Source organism: Corvus brachyrhynchos, unplaced genomic scaffold (assembly GCF_000691975.1).
Source record: "Corvus brachyrhynchos isolate BGI_N302 unplaced genomic scaffold, ASM69197v1 scaffold178, whole genome shotgun sequence".
NCBI classification, from domain to species: Eukaryota; Metazoa; Chordata; class Aves; order Passeriformes; family Corvidae; genus Corvus; species Corvus brachyrhynchos.
In genome coordinates this window covers 749,797-769,829 of record NW_008239304.1, presented here as the reverse complement: position 1 = coordinate 769,829, position 20,033 = coordinate 749,797, and the positions used below count along the sequence as shown (strand labels likewise).

Genomic DNA, 20,033 nt, shown 5'->3' with positions numbered 1-20,033 from the left:
TGCCCCTTCCCGCAGAGCCTCACCCTGCCTGCCCCGCCCGCGCAGCCGCTCTCGCCGGGTATGGCCGGCAACTCTTCACCTCCAGCACCGTCGCCATTCGCTGGCGCCCACTCGCTTCTCCAAAGCCGGAGCCCTCCGCGTTTTCCCCTCAGTGCCTCACGCTGGGCCGCCAGAGCGTGCGTGGGCCTGTGAGGGGAGAGCCTGGACAGAGAGCGAGGCAGACTCAGAAACCAGCGTGCCATGGTGACAGGGCCCTCGAGGGAGTCTGATGAACATAGGGCCTGGCAAGAGCCAGGCTTAGGCAGCGCTGCCCTCGTGCCCAAGGGCACTGCCCGCTCTCAGGTAACGTGGACAGAGACATCTCTACCCTGGGCACAGTGTTTATTGGCAAAGATCAAGCAGCTTTGCCTTGTGTGTCTTTGTGATAAATCCTGTGAGAGTGCAGTGTGCTTCACAGCCCCAGATGCAAAAGTGTATTAATCACAGTGCACAGGGCTGCAAATTCCTGACAAAATTCCTGTGAAATTTTAAGGGATGTTGGGGGCACTCACTGGTCAAGTAGCTGTTTGTCCATGTGTTCCATTATTACCTGTCCAGCTATTAAAGAATACAACATCTTGAGAGAGAATGATATTACAAGTGCTCTGGTAGTGTTGAGCGAAGGGAAGCAGAATGACAGGTTCCTCAGTCTGAGGTAGGTTGCCTCATCAATACCTTAGATAGACCATGGACCTTGGACTGAGAAGTTTTCATCTCATTCCCAGTTTAAGAGATGGTATTAGTTCTCTGTGAGTTACTTAGCCTTCCTTTCTGTTTTATGGTTTCCTTTCCCACTCTCAGCTGTGGTAATTCTGGAAAGTTGTACTGTTTTCATGTTTATTGATGTGTTGTTACTTGCAGCCCCTCAGTCTCTTTGTTGATGAAATATTCTATAAAAGAAGGCTGGGAGGTATTATTATTACTGTTTTGTTAATTTTAACAGTTTAATTTTAACAATTCCTGTGTTTCTTCTAAACCAATTACCGATACAACTGCTAGCAAAAGCTGAAGGTGTATGACCCTTCCCATTGCACTCCTAAGAAAATCCTCAGAGAAACTTGGAAAAATTGTATTTGAGTACCATTGACACTCCTTGAATATTTTGCTACATTTGACACTTTCATACATATGTGACAGGTAGGTACTTCCAACGCACTCTATGAAAACATAGATTAGCTCTAGCTATGTAAAAAAATCTATTTACAATATATTTACAAGCAAAATTAAATGTTTTTGCAAACCAATGGAAAACAACAAAGCTATGTATGGCATCGAACTACAGCATGATATTGACCTAGTCTGTTTAAGCACAGGCAACCAGATTATTTTTTGCTCTTTCAGAGGTGGAAAAAAATGTCTGTTAGTAACTCAAAATAACTGGAGGTTTCTGTGGCAACTGGTAAAGGAGGTTGTATCTATCTCTGCTGCTTAAAGTAGAAGCTGTGCTTAGAGATTTCTATTTGAAGTTTGCATACTGGTCTTTGACTTCAGGTCTTGGAAAGGAGAATGCCTATCTACTTGTAATTTATTTTGTTGCTATTTAGAGTAAGATACGAAATAACAGGGGCCGTAACAGACGTGTTCTGCTTCCTCAGGTAAGTAAATTAATCATTAGGGTAAAGAGCCATGCTTATTACTGTATTTTGGTTTCATGCAATTAACGATGAAAAATCTTTTGCATTATGTAACATCTTCATCAGATGGAATGGAAAACTTGCACAACTGGAATAGTTTTATGATTTTTGACATGAGATTTGGAATGTCTCGAGCTGACTCGTGTTAGAAACTATTGTTAAGGTTCCAGGAAAACTGCAGCTATGTTCCACCAAATCTATTGGTAGTGAAAACTATTATCTCCGTGGAGTTCTGTTCACCAACTGAATTTTCCATAATACTGCAGTAGGGATGGAGTGAGCATATTAGCCATATATTTCTTACCTTGTTTGATGTTATTATTAATTTTAAAATGTTATATGCAAGTGCTAAATTATTACATTATTGCAATTAAAGTGTATTTATCTTGCAAAATGTGTAACTGTTCCAAAGTTTTAGTCTGTTTGCCATTTGTTTAGAGTGATTTACTGCCTTTAGTACTTTTATAAAGGAGAATACACATTATTTTTGCAATAAAAATGGAAGGTCTTGATTCCAAAATATTCAGTACAGATCAAAGGATATAAGCATTCCTTAAATCTTAGAAGAACAATGTTGGGAAAATTTATTCATGGCTTAATACAGCTGTATGAAACCCTGCTCTATTAAGTTTTCAAGTTATGAAGAGTATTTCATTAACAGTTGAAGCCAAGAGGAGTTAATTGAATACAAATCTTTCACTTTCTGGGCAAATGTTTCTATCATGCTGTACAAAACGTATTGGGCGTACCTGATTTACACAAAACAATACTGTATCTGTATTCAAAAAGCTAAATTTCTTTAAAAATATCTCTCCAGATATCTCCAGATATATTTTCTTCCCAGAAGTGAAAATTTAAACACACAATTGCAAGAACCAGGATTTCATCCACCCACTCCCTGTAGAAAATGCTGAAGATAGCCCAAGGCAGCTTGTTGCTGTTTATACACAGGCTATTTTTGACTCTCATTCCAAGGTGGCAAAGTCTTAGGCACTTAGTGGAGATGCTGGGTGCCTGACAAAGGACCTTGATTCTACTCTGTGGGGTGACTGCTTAAAAATTATGCATACAGTGGTTAACTCTTGGGTAACCAGCTCCTTCTTTGTGCACTGTTTTCAGCTTGAAATTTTTAGAATGATGATTCTGTTCTGATTTGACATGCTGAAATCACTATAAAATGACCTGAAATAAAATCCTTTTAACAATTTCATTACAATGTGGTAAGGATCTCAAGATGCAAGAACGGGGTTTGTATACATTGTGAAGTATTCCCTGTCCAGCAGGGAATCTGTTCAAGCTGTGATTGGGGACAGTAATTGCCTGTATGAAGATGCCAAGATGGTCTATCAACCACTGAAATACAATGTGTGGTACTAGCACTTGTTAGTACATAAAGATGGTCTGGGTCCTATAGGGAGCTCTGAGTGCAATTCCGTCACAACAATGCATCTACTGCACTTGCATTGTTGCCAAGGAACAAATTTTAGTGAAAAATGCAAGGCAGTATCTAGAGGACCTTGAGCTAAGAACAAGTGCCAGTCTACAAAATGATTTCAAATCTGAGAACATATGTAATGGATGCTGGCAGAAGGGACGGAGGTCTGTAATATCTCTTTGCAGCTATAATTTCTTCTATCCCCTCTGCAGCGTGTGACTCCCAGTAGGTTGCAATCTGGCAGAAACCACGTTACCCACACATGGCTTTTATTTCTGGAAACTATGTGATAAAGTCTGTAGATTAAACCAACAGTCTTCATGTTTACTTCTTCCTTTCACAGAGTTTTAACAGAAATTATGTGCCTGAAAAGGTGCTTTTGGACAGATTTTTTTTCCCCTGTGACTAGATTCTCACAGGTGTTTTAATGAGGTGAAAGTACTTCCTTAGCAGAGACAGTAAGGGAGAGTTGATTGTGTTACACATTATGCTCTACAACTCTATAGAAACCAAAAATGTGTTTTGATTGTTTCAGTATTAATACATGTGTAGGGTTGTGGGGTATTTTTAAAGCATACACATTTTCCAGGGATTTTTTACGTCTTTTCTGAGGGAGATATTTCTTTTCTGATTATAGTATTATTTCACTTGAGATGTGAAAATTCACATCTCAAGTTATTTTTACAGTGTAGTATATGGTTACAGATTAATAACTATCAATTATTACAAAAATTACTATTTCTACTCATAACTCCAAAAATGTTAAGGGTCTTTTCCAAACTAAATGATTCTAATTTTTTCTTTCCTACAAGATTTTAAGGTACCAAAGGAAGGTATTAATTTTAAACTATTCTTAGTAGAAAAAGGCAATTATTTTATTTATTATTGTGAAAATAATGTTGTTTAAAAAAATCAAAAATCTATTACCATAAAAAGATGTAGAAAGGGAATGGCTAAGTTCTCTGAATTTCTGAGTAGTAAGTGCACAGGACTTTGTGCCACTTCCAGGCCTAACGTTGCTTCTGCTGGAATTCCAGATAGTGGCAGTCTGCTGAAACATGAGTTCAGTTACCAAATATAGATAAGTGGGGTACGAATTACATAGTCACAGAGGACAGATGTAGCACACAGGCCACAGTCTCCTCAATGCTTACTAAGGACCAAGCAAGCTTTAGTGAAGAGCTGGAGCAACTTTAAGCCTACTTAGATAGAGAAGGAGAAAAACAACTTTACCTACTATTAATTATACTTGAACTCTTCATATTGGCCGGCTCATTGTAAGATCTGTTTTATATTTCTGCTAAACATTAATTGTTGTATTTGTGGAGTAATTTTGCAGGATTTCAAAATTCAGAGAAAAACTATGTGCCTTTTGTGTTTTAAAAAATCTTACTATGTACATTTCATCCTTCATGATTCTTTTGAACTGACAGGCTTTGGATCATGTTAAGTAATAATTTCTTACTTGGCAGGTTCTGCAAATTCAGGATGTTCATATTTTTCTCGAAATGTGTCCTTTAATTTTCTATGTTTTTCCACATTTTACTATATATCTCTTCAAAACTTTAATTTGATTAGTTACTCTATTTTTTCCTGAAATTATTGTAATCCAGTACATTTCAAATTTAATATTTACCATATGATTCTTTAGAGCATCTATATTGGGTTTTGAATAAGTATTTAAACTGCATGATATAAAAATGTGGTTTTACTTGAGAGTAGTTTTTAGATATATATAGGACCCCATAAATAGTCTGTATGTAATAATGTTGAAAGTACAGGTAAACATTGATTTGCATGCAACATTGTATTTTATGTTTGTGTCTTTAAATGATACAGTATATGCCTTTGCAGGTTACCTAATGAGTAATGATGATGAAAACTGTTATAAATACATTGTAGTCTAACTTGGAGAAGCTAGAAATAGCATTCAAAATTTCTAATTATGATCTTATAAGCTACTTGATAGGGTTAGTGATACTTCACCTCCAGTTCCCTGTGGTTACAAGTTTCACTAAAAGAATAGTGGGTTTATATATTACAGTATGGCTGAAAAAAAAGCCTTTTTCCTGGAAGCTTCTATTCAGCTCTCTAAAGCTAGACATATGAATTCATTTTCAGGCACCAGACCCTCCTCCCCAAGAAGGCTTATCAGCCTTAGAAATTGCCAGTAAACCACCATGGTTTAAACTCATCAACTTTATCTAAATATCCAGGTATAGATTGATTCATCTAAACTTAGACACCAGGCTTTGAAAATTACAATATATGTAGCCATTATATTTTTCTAATGACAAAGCTGAGTATTGGGAAGAAATATGTTAATTCAGAATACATTAATTTTAATCATCATGTTAGGTGGCAAACAAGTAAAATTGTCCTGCTACCCATGAAACAGCCCATTGAACCATTAGAGCAGCTTGGTGTTGGAAGTCAGGGAAGTTTAACTGAGTATGTAATGTGTCACTTTGAGATGTGAACAAGCTAGGAACCAGTGTGTATAAGATTTAAATAAAAATATCATTTGAGGTACAGATATTTACAAGTTGTCTAAATAGCACCTCTGTTCATTTGAATACAACATTTTAAAAAATAACTAAGATTAAGGAGAAAGAAACTCTGCAGATTTAACCCTTGTTTCCCTGGCATTCATCCAGTTTATGCCTTAACAGCTGAGCCTCTAGACCAGCTGTTTGCTGGGCTTCTCAGATTCTTTAAAGCTGCTATGTGGTAGTCAGTTATACTGTATATACTTTTTTAGATTTTGTTGACAAGAGATTGGCATGGTTGCTAAATTTGTTGCCCTGTAAACACAGATAACAGGAAAGGAAGATGTAATCCCAGCCAATAATGAGTTTATCACTTTATTCTATAAAAACATATATCAAATCCTAAACACTTTGGGTTTCTTGTACTTCTCTTTTATGCATTGACTTGTAATCTGTTGGCAAGACAAACAGGCATATCAAGACATGCATATGCTAAGCCAAGAATTCCAATAATCTATCAGTCATTTAATGACTGCATGCTGGGTAAGCCCTGGTTTAGTGACTAAAGGTAATTGGAGCCTGCACAAGCTGATGTAAAATACATCCGAGTGCATCGCATGACTGTCAAGCCATTTCTCCACTATCAGTAGAGAATTAAGGAAAAAAAAAATTTAAATCTTATGTAAAATTGTTCTTATCATTAGAAGAAGAGAATTTTCCAGGGTAATTAAAACCACTGATGTTCAACTTAAATAAATGCTTTGCAGAAACAAAAATTATGTTTCAGATCAATCAGCCACAATCTAGTGACCAGCTAGACAAATACATTTCAATAAGGAGATTTTCAGGCCAGTCCTTCCCTTGAGGAAAGTGTGGTTTCCCTGATGTCTTGTTTCTGCTGACTTTAAAGAGAATGCTCATCCTAATTCTGAAGTCATGTTGATAAACTGGAGAGGTATAGATGCTTCTCTGCTTTGTGAAACTGGTACAAAATATGCATTATACACTTCCATTGTGCAGGATGATATATAGGTTGTGAAATATATTTTTTCAGTGTTTTAACATATGATAGCTTCATATTTCATTTTTCAGTGTTGAGGAGAGTGCTACTAAACTGGTAACAAGTTAAAAGTGTTAGCACAATAAGTAAAATAATATTAAACACATTATCAACATTAAACAGAAAGGATAACTTGGAATTTCTAATTCAAATATCCTTGTATATATCTTCATAATGGTTTCAACTTGAACACTTCTCTCAGAATTTGATGGTTTAGTGTCTGGAAGGCAATTTTATGGGAAAGAGAATAGTAAATATATTCCTGAAATATTCATAAGGCTAAAACCAGAAAAAAATGAAGTGTAACAGAATTGATGTAAAATAACAAATCAGATGTATAATAGCAGCATACATACATATTGATCCTGTAGAATCGAGATTGTGCTAGGCAATATACAGACAAAGGATGTCTTCATGCTTCTGAGGGAAGACTCAGGAGAAAAATTACTCCTAAGTGCTCTCATTTCCACCTAGACAATTGCAGTCCTGGCCCATTCTAGTAGAAACCAAGGTTTATGGTATTTCATGCACCATTAGGTTCTGCTTATCATCCAGCTTTGTGTCTAGCTTATGGGAACTAGGATATAACTTTTTTCATTAAGAAATTGTTCTTGTGTCTTTCAGGATGCAAGACAGAAGCTGTGGCCAGGCATTGCCTCTTTCTTTAATGCTGAAGGAGGCTTACTCTCCGGAGAGAGACACCAGTAAGGGATATCCTGAAAATATGTCAGAAGCTTCATCTTATCATGACTTTTTCTGTGATTCCCTGTCAGACACACAGAATGGTGAATTTTCAAATGAACTTTCTGCCTTCCTTACCCAGGAGGAGATAAGTAAGAGCCTTGACATAGCTCGAGAAGCCATTGCCAATTCCATGGAGGAAGATGAGAACACAGCACCGGACTTAACTCATTATCTCAACACCTCTCTTTCTAGCCCTTCAGATAACCCTTCTTTCACAGACACCAACCTGCATGAACAAGATGCTTTACAGAGGCCTCAAGCAAGCAGTTGGACTTTACCTGCTGCAAGTCATGTTCTCCCAAGGAATCAGAAAGAGCAATCCACTGCACCTCAAACAGAAGATAGTTTTGTCACAGTTTCTAGGAGAGAAGCAAGCACCTCACCTTTTCTGCCTGCTAGTCCCAGCTTCGTCAGAAGCCTGAAATATTCAGAGAAAGGTGGTCCGTGTATGCCTAAGACAAGCCCAAACTCTGAATCAACATCCCAAGGAGAAGCTCCTTTCAGGAACAAGCTGTGTGACAAAGCTGCCACATTCATTGAGGAGTTATCATCTATATTTAGGCAGGCAGCAAAGACAAGAGGCCGTAGTCCTGATGGGGACTCTTCTTCTCCAGACAGTGGATACCTGTCTCCTAATAAGAAACAACCAGCTTTAAGTACCTTGGTAAACCAGGAGTTTGACAAACCACATCAAGAGACTGAGCCTGACGAAAAGTTACCTGGAATTCATCTGAATGGAGAACACTATTCTGGAAGGGGGAGCATCATGGAGAGCAAAATGGTCCTGTGCCGTCCCTTCATCAACATGGAAGAGCATGAATTTTCACCACCTCAATTCACTCAGAAACTGCGGAGCCAGGAAGTTGCTGAAGGAAACAAAGTATTGCTGGAGTGCAGAGTTGCTGGTAACCCAGTCCCTGATGTCAGGTAAGTGCTAAGTCACCAGATATCAGCAGCTGATTGTGGAAGATACCTAAGGACAGGTATCACAGTGACCTGCTCAGAGGCAGTCACATAAGAGCAGTCAGTCATGCAGTTTTACAAAGCACAAAGAATAACACATTCTAATGTCTTTATTTCACTAGAATGTTTCATTCTTATTTGCCAGGGAAATTAAATTTTGCTTGATTTAAGAGCCACATGGCAAAGTAACAGAATCAGCTCTAGCAACATTCTGTGTGATTGTTACTTCATTAACCTAGGTAAAAGAAGTCACAGGTAAACTTGCCCATGAAGAGCATATCTCAAGAAGATGGTACAGATTTTACAGCTGATTAATTAGAATGTCTCCAAGATCCATGTAAAGTGTTTTTCTGAATCTTAACTTGTGCAGAATCATAAAATAAGAAGGCAGATCTTAATGACTGAGTAAAATGAGTGATGAGAAACACTGCTAACATAATAGTAGCTTATTGTAAAATCAAGTATACTTTTAAGTAATCACATCAGTATAAATTAATTTGTAACTTTTGTCTTATTTCCCTTTTGACACCCATAACTGTGCTATGTTAGCACTTTGTAGATACAGCCATTGCTGAATTGTGGCAAATATGGTTCATGCTAACTTCTCAGGCTCTTGCAAGACTCCCTGACAGTCAAATTAATACCCTTTTGTAGTCCATTCCCGAATTGGTTTTATTTAATAATTATTAATAATTCTCCATCTGGAAACTTAAAGAGGACTATTAGTTATTAATAAAAATTGCTTTTTCAAAGTTTCCACTAAAAACAAATTTCCCCCTTAGTCTCTATTTCATTATGGATCTTCAAGAGAGGGAAAATACGGCAGCTATACCTCAAAAACTACTCATTTTGGAAGTCGCTGCACTTCAGCCGACTTGGCTGAAGAGGTCACTCACACACAGCACGGGCGGCACAGAGCCTTCAAGCGAGCGTTGCTGCGGAGCCAAGAGCACAAAACGTAAGGGTCGCTCAGTGGTTAAGAGACAGCAAACACCTGAGTGATGTCTGGGTGAGACTCCAAAGTCTTTGAATCTTGGGGAAAGGAGGGGGTTCTTTCCTTTAAAAGATGAGAAAACATGCAGAAAAATCTGTAGTGGATTTTTATCTGTGATACCTTTACTGGGAATTTCTAAACAGTTTCATAGTATTATCTAGGCACATCACTGTCCTTTCTGGATATGAAAAGGAGTTTTATGGTGTATGCTATATATATCCAGTAAATAGTTAATTTGCTGCAATGGAAAAAGACAAGCCTGTTTAAAACCACCCACATATTGCAGAGCAAGTGAAGAATGTCTGTGCTACTTTCAGAAATATTTTCTGTAAATGGGAGTTTTACATGGTTTAAAAATAAAGCAAAAACACCAATGATACAATAATAGTTGACCATTCTCTTGTATTTTGGTTATGAAAATAATCCAGTTTTCTAAATCATTTTACTTAGACAATTGTTTCATTCAACTGGATTTCTGGTTTGTAATATGTATGGAAAACAATCTTCAGACCATAACCATATGAATTCAAAATATTTTCTGTTTTCTGAAGAAACTGGCTGGGGAAAAAAAAAAAAGTGTAAAAGATATTAAACTTTTTGTGAAGATTTCGGAATAGGTAGAAAGTAGAAATGGATAATAGGAACGTATTATATTGTATTGTATTGTATTGCCAAAAGAAAGGCTATGGAACAAGCTGAACAGTTATCTGGTCTGAGAAGTGTAAGAGCGAGCCATTTGGCACATGCAAAACCTGGTGAACAGGAGGTGCAGACAACGGCATGAAAACACCAATGATACAATAATAGTTGACCATTCTCTTGTATTTTGGTTATGAAAATAATCCAGTTTTCTAAATCATTTTACTTAGACAATTGTTTCATTCAACTGGATTTCTGGTTTGTAATATGTATGGAAAACAATCTTCAGACCATAACCATATGAATTCAAAATATTTTCTGTTTTCTGAAGAAACTGGCTGGGGAAAAAAAAAAAAGTGTAAAAGATATTAAACTTTTTGTGAAGATTTCGGAATAGGTAGAAAGTAGAAATGGATAATAGGAACGTATTATATTGTATTGTATTGTATTGCCAAAAGAAAGGCTATGGAACAAGCTGAACAGTTATCTGGTCTGAGAAGTGTAAGAGCGAGCCATTTGGCACATGCAAAACCTGGTGAACAGGAGGTGCAGACAACGGCATGAGCCAGGGCTGCCATAGTCTGTACATTTGCATATAGCAATAAAATCTGAAGAAACCAAGCTTCAGCTCTTCTGATTTTTCCCAGAAAACCCAGTTTCAATAACACAGGCACTGCAAAGACTTTTTGAAACTCTGTGTGATAAGCATGATAAAAGTAGAAAGCAACTGGGATTTTTGTGGGGTTTTTTGGTTTGGTGGGGTGGTTTTTTTTTTTGTCTCAGCTGAGAAAAAAATAACTGGAAGCCATATTTCCTAAAGTCATAAGGAAGTAACAGTAGTTTAATGGTGACAAGAAACTCAGTAAGTTCTTATTTTGCCCAGCACTCAAAAAGTTGTCCAGAATAACAATGAATACAGTTGGTATTTAGGCAGCATCAAGCACTGGCAGCCATGAGATCATCCGATTGACACCAGAGCAAAAGGCCTTCAAAAGAATCTACATAGGCATTTCTGATCTTTTAGCATGTTACTGCTTTTCTATGCCTCACATTTTATCCTGGATTCAAGTAATCTTTCTAACTGGCTTTCTTCCCTTTTCATAGCTTTTCTTCCCTTTTTATAGCTTTTCTTCCCTTTTTCGTACCTAAAGTTTGAAAAGTCCTCAGCCTATACAAAGTCGAGCTAGAATCCTTCTTTATCCTGCTACATTTCTTATGAGGATAAATATAACAATGTTTCAGAATCTTAGTATAATTAAAGAGACCATCAAATGTAGTGTAAGGATAAGATGTATATTTGGAGGTTGGTTGACTACAAAAGCCTCTTAAATTTTAAGTTCTTTAGATGTTCGTAGCTGTACACAGTTGAAAGTAAAACAGTAACTGTTATGGTTTGAGTGATGAAACTTGACCAAAGTAGCTTTGTACTACAAAGTAGAAAATAAGTAAACTTTGACAGAAAAACTTACAACTAGAATCTTTGTGTTGAAATCCAAAAGAAAATAATCAGTTATGTTTCAAGAATCATTACTGGGTTTTTTCAAAGTTCAATGTCTAACTTACTAGTTCTACCAGCAGAAAATTAGATTTCTTACAGTGAGTATTTTGTCACTGGTCAGAAGAATTCTTACATTTCTGAGCAACCCAGATTCCAGCCTAAGATCTAGGAAGGCACAGAGTGATTTGAAAACTTCTAGGGTATCTGCCATCTAAAGAAGGCCTAAAACATGTACAATATAAGTTGAAACAGAGATTTTCCGTGTTACAGTCAAAACCATTTTATCAGTCAGTAGCTCTCCTTCAAAGTGTATCAGCAATGCAGTGTTTAAAATACTTGTATTAGCCTTGAGCTAGCTAAAGCAGATCCCAGCTGGGGGTGACTTAGACCTCTTCAGCCCCACCACCTGAATATTTAATGGCTTCTGAGGTCTGCCAGGAGCTGTAAGCCATGACTAAAGTATTTTCTGAGGTCTGCCCCAAGCTGTAAGCTATGATTAAAGTATTTACATATATTCACCCAGCTTCTGTAGCACAAGAGGTATTGAAATTTTTTTTTAATTTTTTTTTTCCTTTTCCCACAGCAAATTGACACCAAAAAATCCAAATCGAAATTAAAAATAAGGCACTTTACATGTACTACATGACAAGAATGGGATTTTATTGCTCTAAAGAAACTATTTGCTCTCATTATAATCCTTTTCTTCTCATTAGTGCTGTTTGTCTAGATTTCACTGTAACAAATACCCAAAATCCCCACCTAGAAACATTACTTGCATGTAACACAGAACTGTTCTTAGAAAATACAGAAACAAATGCAAAGTACAATACTTAAATCATAATCAAACTAAACTACATTGACTTCTACAGCTTCAAAATCTTACCCAGTTTTACAGCCTTTAAAGGCTTTGAAGACCAAAAACATGCAATAAACTATGCCACCACCATAGTCTTCCCATCAGGCACAGTTGCAAAGAGAATTAAACATCAGATTGTCACGCTTAACACAAATCTACACAGCTGCATAAAAACCCAGGTGTACAGGACAACAGTCATTAAACTACCTACACAGCACTTGGTAGTTTTAAGTCTTGGAAACGTAAGAGGTGTCACAGATGTAGTTTCTGCCTCTTTGCTGGACTTGATTTGAGGTAGGAGATTTGTGGTTTAGAGATAGCATTTAGTTTTGTTTCTTGAAGTCTCTTACGAGGTAAATTTTGTAGTTGTAGTGAAACACCAGTGCCTTAGTGGGAGATAGAGATGTTCTACTGATTCTATAATGGTGAGGCTTTAATACTACTTATTTTTATCAAATATGAATAGTTATTTACATATGTGTGGTAATGGGACATACTTGACCATTCTAGGTGTCCTTAGTTAAAAAAAAAACTGTTTCATGAGGCTGCTCCTTGCTTTCTTGTATAAACTCTTTAACAGTCATCTTCAAAATTGTTGTGTTACTTTTTTATTTGTAGAATCTTAACTATTTAAGTTAGATTTTAGAACCAGGTGGTGCAGGTCCTGCTTTTCAAATATTTTCATAAGCTTATATAAATACTTCAAGATGGAAACTTTAGTGAAGATATTTTATGATGAACTTGTTTAAAGTATTTGCTAATTCCATTCTTGTTTGCTTGCCCAAGACCAAAATTTGCTTCTGAACAAAGAGAAGTTTAATGTGTCTTAACAGCAGAGTTTACTAGACTACAGGCATTATGTTAGCTAGAGTGATTGCAGAAATAATTCGTAAAAGATAAAAAAGATTAGGATGTATTCTGCCTGGGAGGAGAGGTCTCTTGTGACTTGAAAATCAGTAACAGCCACCTATTATTCTTATACAATAAAAAATCAAGTCTTGTATTGAGCTTTGAGGTGATTCTTACCTGATTCCCAAAATGCAATACTTTGTAGTAAGAATTGACCTAAAATACTTCCACAACTTATGCAATTCTTTCTGTTCCATAATTTCAGTGTTGTTATAACTGTTTATTAATATCTAGAGCAGTGCAACAAGAAATAGTGGTTTTCCTATTATGCAACCTTTTGTAAATAATAACTGTTTCCAGATTATCTTGCATTTATTTCCTAAGCGTGATAATTTATGAAGTCAGTTACCAAATTGCTCACAAATATAAACATTTTTCTTACATTCTCCCCATAGTTTAGCTGGTTTTCTCTATTAAAATATTTTCCCAATAAACATACTTTTGTACAGAAATCTCCCATAGTCCTCTCTTAATCTTTTCAGAGTAGAATCCTGCTTATCTGTTTTCTTATTAGCCTTTTGCAAACAGTGGGTGCTTGTTAAGAATGGAAGAATATTGTTGTACATAAGGAGTTCCTTGAGTCAAAAACGTTCTGTTTGTAGATCTGGATGTTTTTCTGTATATGGAGGGAGCATTGATAATCATCTGAAAGTGTAAACAGCACGCTTATTGCTGAGATTAAATACAAAAATGTTGTTAGCCATTTTAATCTGGCAGTACCCTCATTTAAGAAATCTGCTCTGTAGTAATACGTTGTTATTTAGTATTTTATCTGCACTCAAATGAAGATAAAATATATATAGATATGAAAATTGTTTGTGAGTATCCTCAATATTTTTCTGCCACAATAATATTTTTTCTTTGTCTTTATCAATAATGTCTTCTTTACTTATGTTGGGCTTTTTTCTTCATTTACAAGTCAAAATAATAGCTATTTGCAGTTGATTTCATTATTATTTTAGCCCTTTTTCCCTTCTCATTTATTTCCTTTTATCCTCTTTGTTTATTGGACCATACCATGCCATTCTTGGGTCCTTTGTTCGTTTGCTTTTGCTGATTTTCAGGTAAGGCTTGCCCATCTCCAGGCATCCCTGCAGTTTCAGCTTTCTTTCAGAGCAGATCTGGAATGTAGTGTTGAAAGACACCTCAGTGGCTTGTGAAACTGCTCCTTAATTCTTGTTGTCTTAGAACAGTGCTCTGGACTAGAGGGCTTTATTGGGGAATCAAGGGGTTATACTCCAGCACAAATGGTAAAGCTATTGCAGTGGCTGCCTGTAGGGATTTGTGGCCTGCAGGTATTAGCGAGCATCTTTCAAATATTTCCTTTTCCATTCTCCATTCATTTTGTGGCAGTAAGAGTCCACACCCTCAGGATTTTCTGCATATTGGGAAAACACACTGTGGAGTTAAGGCCTCTGTAGGTCATGTACCCACCTGCTTTAAAAAACAGTGTGGCCTACCTAAGCAATGTTAGTAGTGTGTTGGTTTTCTTAACTTGTAAGTAATAGTTCTTTTGCCTTAGACCCACTTGGAAAAAAGATTTATCATTGTGTTCCTTACGAACAGCTTTTAGGAGACTCTTGTAATACCTGATTGTCTGGTTGCAGAGAGGGGGCAGAGCTTAGTGCCATGTGGGTGTGGCCAGCTTGTTACTTTGTAGGAATGACTGGTTACCACCTTGCTCGATCTGTTCATGGGGGGGCGGTACCTAACCGAGTGTATACACCCATATGCGCTGCTGGTGAAGATGTTTTTCAAAGTAGGGAGAGGGATTAGGATTCTTTTGTTGGTGTACCGCATGATATTGGTTTATGACACGGTAACATCAAGGGCAGTGAGGGTCATTAGGGATGTGTATTCAGTGTCGTTCACCTGTCCTGGCCTTGGCTGATACCTCTGGGTGTTGATTAATAATCATACCCAGCCTGTAGGAGGAACAGAGGGGGAGGATTTTTCCCAGCCTTCCACCCCCTTCTCTTCCTTCAGGTCCGCTATAACAGCTTTTGAGAATTTTGGATTCTCTTCAGCTGTTAAGAAAAGCATCTTTTACTAAATTGTTATCTCAACCTGTAGCCTCTGCTTTTGTCCCTTCCTCACCAGAAGGGGCAGGGGAAAGGGGAGTGGCTTACTTGGAGTTATTTCCTCCTGGAGTTAAACCACAATAATGATAACCAAATGTTTCGTTTGGATGGGTGGGTTTTTTTCCTTGCTTGCCTGTCTAACACCATAGAGTACAGTATTTAAAATAGATACCTGGAAAGTGCAGCCCTTTCCTATGTGAAATGATCTTTACAACGTTCAGATTGTGATGACAGGATAATTTATATAGGTCTTATAAAATAAACAAATTGCTAGAAAACAGTCAGAGCAATCCACTGATGTTACAAAATGAATATTCAAAGATCTAACAGAATATGTGGATGTGGTTGGGAAGGTGGCCTGTGGGGATGCAAACTCTGTACTTTTTGGGTTCTGTAAAAGTCCCAAGGAGGATCTGTGGATTCTGGACACTGGGCTTATTCTTATGTTTCATTTCTTTATTGTCTCTCTAGAATAGTTTAGACTACATGATGTATGCATTTCCTCGTCTTTGTTATACAGGCTCGGTGCATCACCAAGCTCTTTCTTTAGACCTGTAATTTTTCATGAATGTGGAAATAGCTCTTGTAAATTTGGGAGTTTGAAAGTTTCATATTTTTGTTTTGGTTTTTGTGTGTGTTTTTTTTTCATCCTGAGAATTGGAAGAATAAAGCCTGTTAGGTGCATGAAGATGGGTGCTGTAAGAGGCAGTTGTAAAAACAAAGGGATACTTATTGGAACTAGAATTAAGAAGAGAATTCCAGCTCAGGTACTTGATTTTTCTCTGTTTGTGAATACCAGTGTCTCTGGTTTGTTTTTTCTGATTGCATTACTGAAAATTTAAAAATATCTCAGTTCACTTCTTTAGTCTTTTATTCTTCTTTTTCTGCCTCTCAGGAAAAGAAAGCAGATCTAAAGTTCCTTGCTAATGCTCCCAAAATAAATAACGTATGGACTAGTATTTATAAAGAGACCCAAAGATTAGATGAAAATGTTATCAAAATACTTGATGGCTAACATGAAAAGCTTAAAAGTAAATTAATAAAAATTATGCTGCTATCCACATAATGGAAAAAACATAAAGGACTTTTGCCTTGTATTTACACAGGAATTGAATGAGACTTGGATGAACTTTAAAATAATGTGGCACCACATGTCTTCAGAAAGCTCTTTCACTACACGAGCTTTGTCCATGTTAAACATTTTTAGTTTAAAAACAAAGTTTAATCGAAGTAGTTTTAAAATACAGATTTCCCACAAAAGTGGTGTTGAAACAGTGCCAGAGGCAGAATTCCAAGAGGCTGCTTTTACTTCATGTTTCAGAATTTATTTGTATAAATCTTATAGGCTGTCTCTGGGCCTTTCCAGTATTGTGCAAAGCATCAACAGCCAAGAAGTCTGACAGCAAGGAAATACATCAGCAATCTGCTTGTCATGGACTAATTGAAAGTGATCTGTAAAAATTAAAACTAATGTAGAGGCTAAGTAGAACAGAGGTGGGAAAGAACCTACATGATTTAGGACTATTTTACTTGTACAGTAAGAGTAGTGAGGCTTTTCACAGGGCAAAGTGTTTGGAGTCAGTAATTCTGGCATCATTATTTATCAGTGTTCAACAGGTATGAAGTGCTATTCCAAATCCCGTTTTAAAATATCATGCTTAATACACTTTGACATGTTTGCTCATTTGCCTAAAGGCAATACCACAGCTTGGATTGTTTTAAGCTTCTTAAGGGCAATTATAGCAGTTTATTAATGTTACTTAAACAGGACATATCTTTATAAAACACAATACACTGCTTTATGAATATAAATTAAGTAAATACAATTATAACTTTGAAACTTGATGCTTTAAAAATTCTTTCTAATAAAAAAATGTCATGTCTGAAATATGCTTTGTAAATGCATTCTTGGCAATGTGAAAGCTACCTTTGAAGATATGCATAATGAAATCGAACATATAGGACTTCTCTGCAAACATTCCTAGCTGATGGCTGAAAATTTTTAACTTCAGTTTGGGCTGTTCGGGCTGGCAGGGCTTTGAGGGAGGTAGGAAAGGCAATGGACTAGAAGCTTATAATAGACCAAACATAGAAGAAACATTGTTAAACAGCAGTGAATAATGAGTTTGTTTTATTGGTTCTGGGACCATCTGGAAAGTGTTTTTTCTAACAAGTGTTATAGTTTGATAGGGCCCTTTAAATGGACTGGAACCATGGTTCATTTACTGGTACATGGACTTGTCCTTCCAGCCCAGGCAATGGTAAAGAGGAAAATAAACAAGTAAGTCATAGAATCATGGAATATCCTGAGTTGGAAGGGACCCACAAGGACCGTCCAAGTTCAAGTCCTCTCAGAGTATCCATATTCCCTTTCCTGAGCACAAAGATAAAAAAGAAAGCAGGAAAGTTAAGGAGTTAGCTTTGGAGGTTTTTATGTCTTGTACAGTTTTGCTCACATTTTGAGGTGTGTGGTGGAGGAAGAGCATCAATTAGGTTTTATGTTGCCATGAGTTTTCACATTCCACATGCTTTAGAAAAAAATTGAAGACTAAAAGATAATTTGGGGTTTTTATACTTTGGGATATTTTTAAATAATCTAGTTATGTAGTGAGGAGATAGAATTTCCTTTAAGATGGCAGAATGAACAAAATTTGGAAGCTTAGCTTTGTACAGAGTAAGTCTTTACTAAGGTATTGTCCCTTTAGAGATTTAAGTGTTTCTTAGCTTTTGTCCTCAAGAAAAATTTTCACATGTACTAATTTAAGAAATTTACTTAATTTCTATTTCTATTTTGTGCCCCTGTAAGTTGCCTTATCTGAAGTGACTCACAAAAGGGGAACTGATCAGTAGGAATAGGGAAGAATTGCAAACAACTGAAACGGTGAGGGACTTGTTTAAGTATTGAAAACTTGAATCAATATCCATATGATATCTTTCTATAAATCAGGAAATTAGCATACTTCTTAAATAAGTAGGTAATATGGGTAGAAAAGAGGTGCTATTTTATTAAATAAATCAAGAGGAATAATTCAGCAAGATAATTTCACCTGTATTTACAAAGGTACATTCAAGTTCCAGAAGGGGCAAATGCCTGTACAAAAGTATCTTATCTGACGTACTGAATTACTGGATGTTCAAAGTGTTTATTATTGACCTGTCTCCAAGAACCTTATTGCCTGAAAGTAGTATGCTACCAGTTGGTGTGATACTACTCAGTATAAATGAGTACACAGCTTAAGATAGGGCGTAATGTGAACTTGAATAGGTCTGACTTCCTGTGGGAAAGGGAAATAAGTTAAAATGCCTGGGGGTTGGAGGTAATTAGCAGGTAGAATAACTCCTAAAATACTGGGGTTCTTTTTTTTCAGCTACCTGCAGGTCAAAACAGAGAATAGGAGGTTTAGGATTAGATTCAGGATAGATTTTAGGAGACTAAAATTTTTATGTAACAAATCTGTTAAGAAGACATATCTTATACTTCTTTTACTCTAATGCTAACATGCTGCTTCAAATCAAAGTGATTCATTGTTTCATCTTATTAATATTATGTACTTGCAATTCATGCATACATTGAGATGATAAAAAAAGTTTAGACTTTGCAGTTATGCAGTGCCTTTCATGTGAGCATTTTAGTGCTTTATAAACAGTTTGTTTAATGTGAACAGCTTTTGTTTATGTCCTCTTATTTGATAAGGTTGTGCTTTTCAGGTGGCCAAGGGAAAAAGATTGGACAAATAGAATCCATCTCTCATTTACAGTACAGCTGACAGGCACCTATTGCTCACTATGAACTCTTTTAATATCTCAGAGAATGTGAGCACATTGCTCTTAGAGCAAGTTATTCAATCTAGACTACTGGCTCCCCATTTTAAAGTGAGAGTAAGAGAATTGATACTAATCTTTGTGAAAACCAAATTCAATTCTGTTTTTCGGGCAAGGCCCATGTTCAGGCAATTTTTATAGTACATGTTATGAATCTCCCATGAACTTGAGTGAATTCACTTTTCCAACTGAAACACATTGCTTGATAAATCTATTCTTGACTGTTTTGTACAGTGCCTTGCCAATTCCCTTCACCCTCCACACCAATGAAACTAGCAGTTGCAGTAATCTCAGTAGACCTAAGCGTGTTCCTTTTTTTTCTTTAAAAAAAATATATATTAATCTTATTAATCTTAACATTTGCAGCAGGGATTATTACAACCTGATTCAGTGTTGTAATAGGGTTTATACAGCTGCAAGAAGCATAGGGCAAACAAAAGCATAGTAGTCTAGAAACAGAAGTCATCACTTAAGCTAAAGTTCTGTTTGCACCCAGTTTACATGGTGTTCTATTAAGATTGCTTTTCCAGTCCACAAGAGTTTTGTAAAACAAGCTGAAGGCATTACCATTGTCCTGTAAATAGGTTGCCCTTTGCTGCCTTAAGAAGTGTAGGGCTAATGCCAAGGTATGTAGATTAGAACAATTTATCCATCTTACTGCAATTCAAAGTGAAATGTCTGCTTTTAATATTTACTGAAATTTGCATAGTGGTGGCTGGCAACACTGTAGCTGCACTTTTGGCAGCTCTATGTGCTTACCCATGCAAAAGCTCCATTAGATAAGGAACGTCAGAGATGAAATAAACAACTTTTGATTCCTTAGAAAGGCTCTCCACACAGCTAATAAAGATTCTTGGAATGCAAATGTCT

General features: G+C 36.6%; 1 protein-coding gene and 1 long non-coding RNA gene across 5 annotated transcripts in view; one reads left to right on the top strand and one right to left on the bottom strand.

The window, feature by feature from the left end:
* Positions 1 to 337, bottom strand: part of LOC108448273 — a 5,384-nt gene extending 5,047 nt beyond the window's left edge. Inside the window, exon 1 of the long non-coding RNA XR_001864111.1 lies at positions 24 to 337. This is a non-coding gene — a long non-coding RNA (uncharacterized LOC108448273). The remainder of the gene's footprint in view (positions 1 to 23) is intronic.
* A 1,165-nt stretch (positions 338 to 1,502) lies between these two features.
* Positions 1,503 to 20,033, top strand: part of PALLD (palladin, cytoskeletal associated protein) — a 193,611-nt gene continuing 175,080 nt past the window's right edge. For 2 of the 4 annotated variants that reach the window (XM_017740613.1, XM_017740611.1), the window contains exons 1-2: positions 1,503 to 1,634; positions 7,282 to 8,328. In XM_017740613.1, the coding sequence (XP_017596102.1) occupies positions 7,283 to 8,328 (1,046 nt within the window). In that variant the 5' untranslated portion in view covers positions 1,503 to 1,634; position 7,282. Of the gene's footprint in view, positions 1,635 to 4,305; positions 4,386 to 7,281; positions 8,329 to 20,033 lie in introns of those variants that run through there. The other 2 variants (XM_008638584.2, XM_017740612.1) reach the window with 2 other exon arrangements.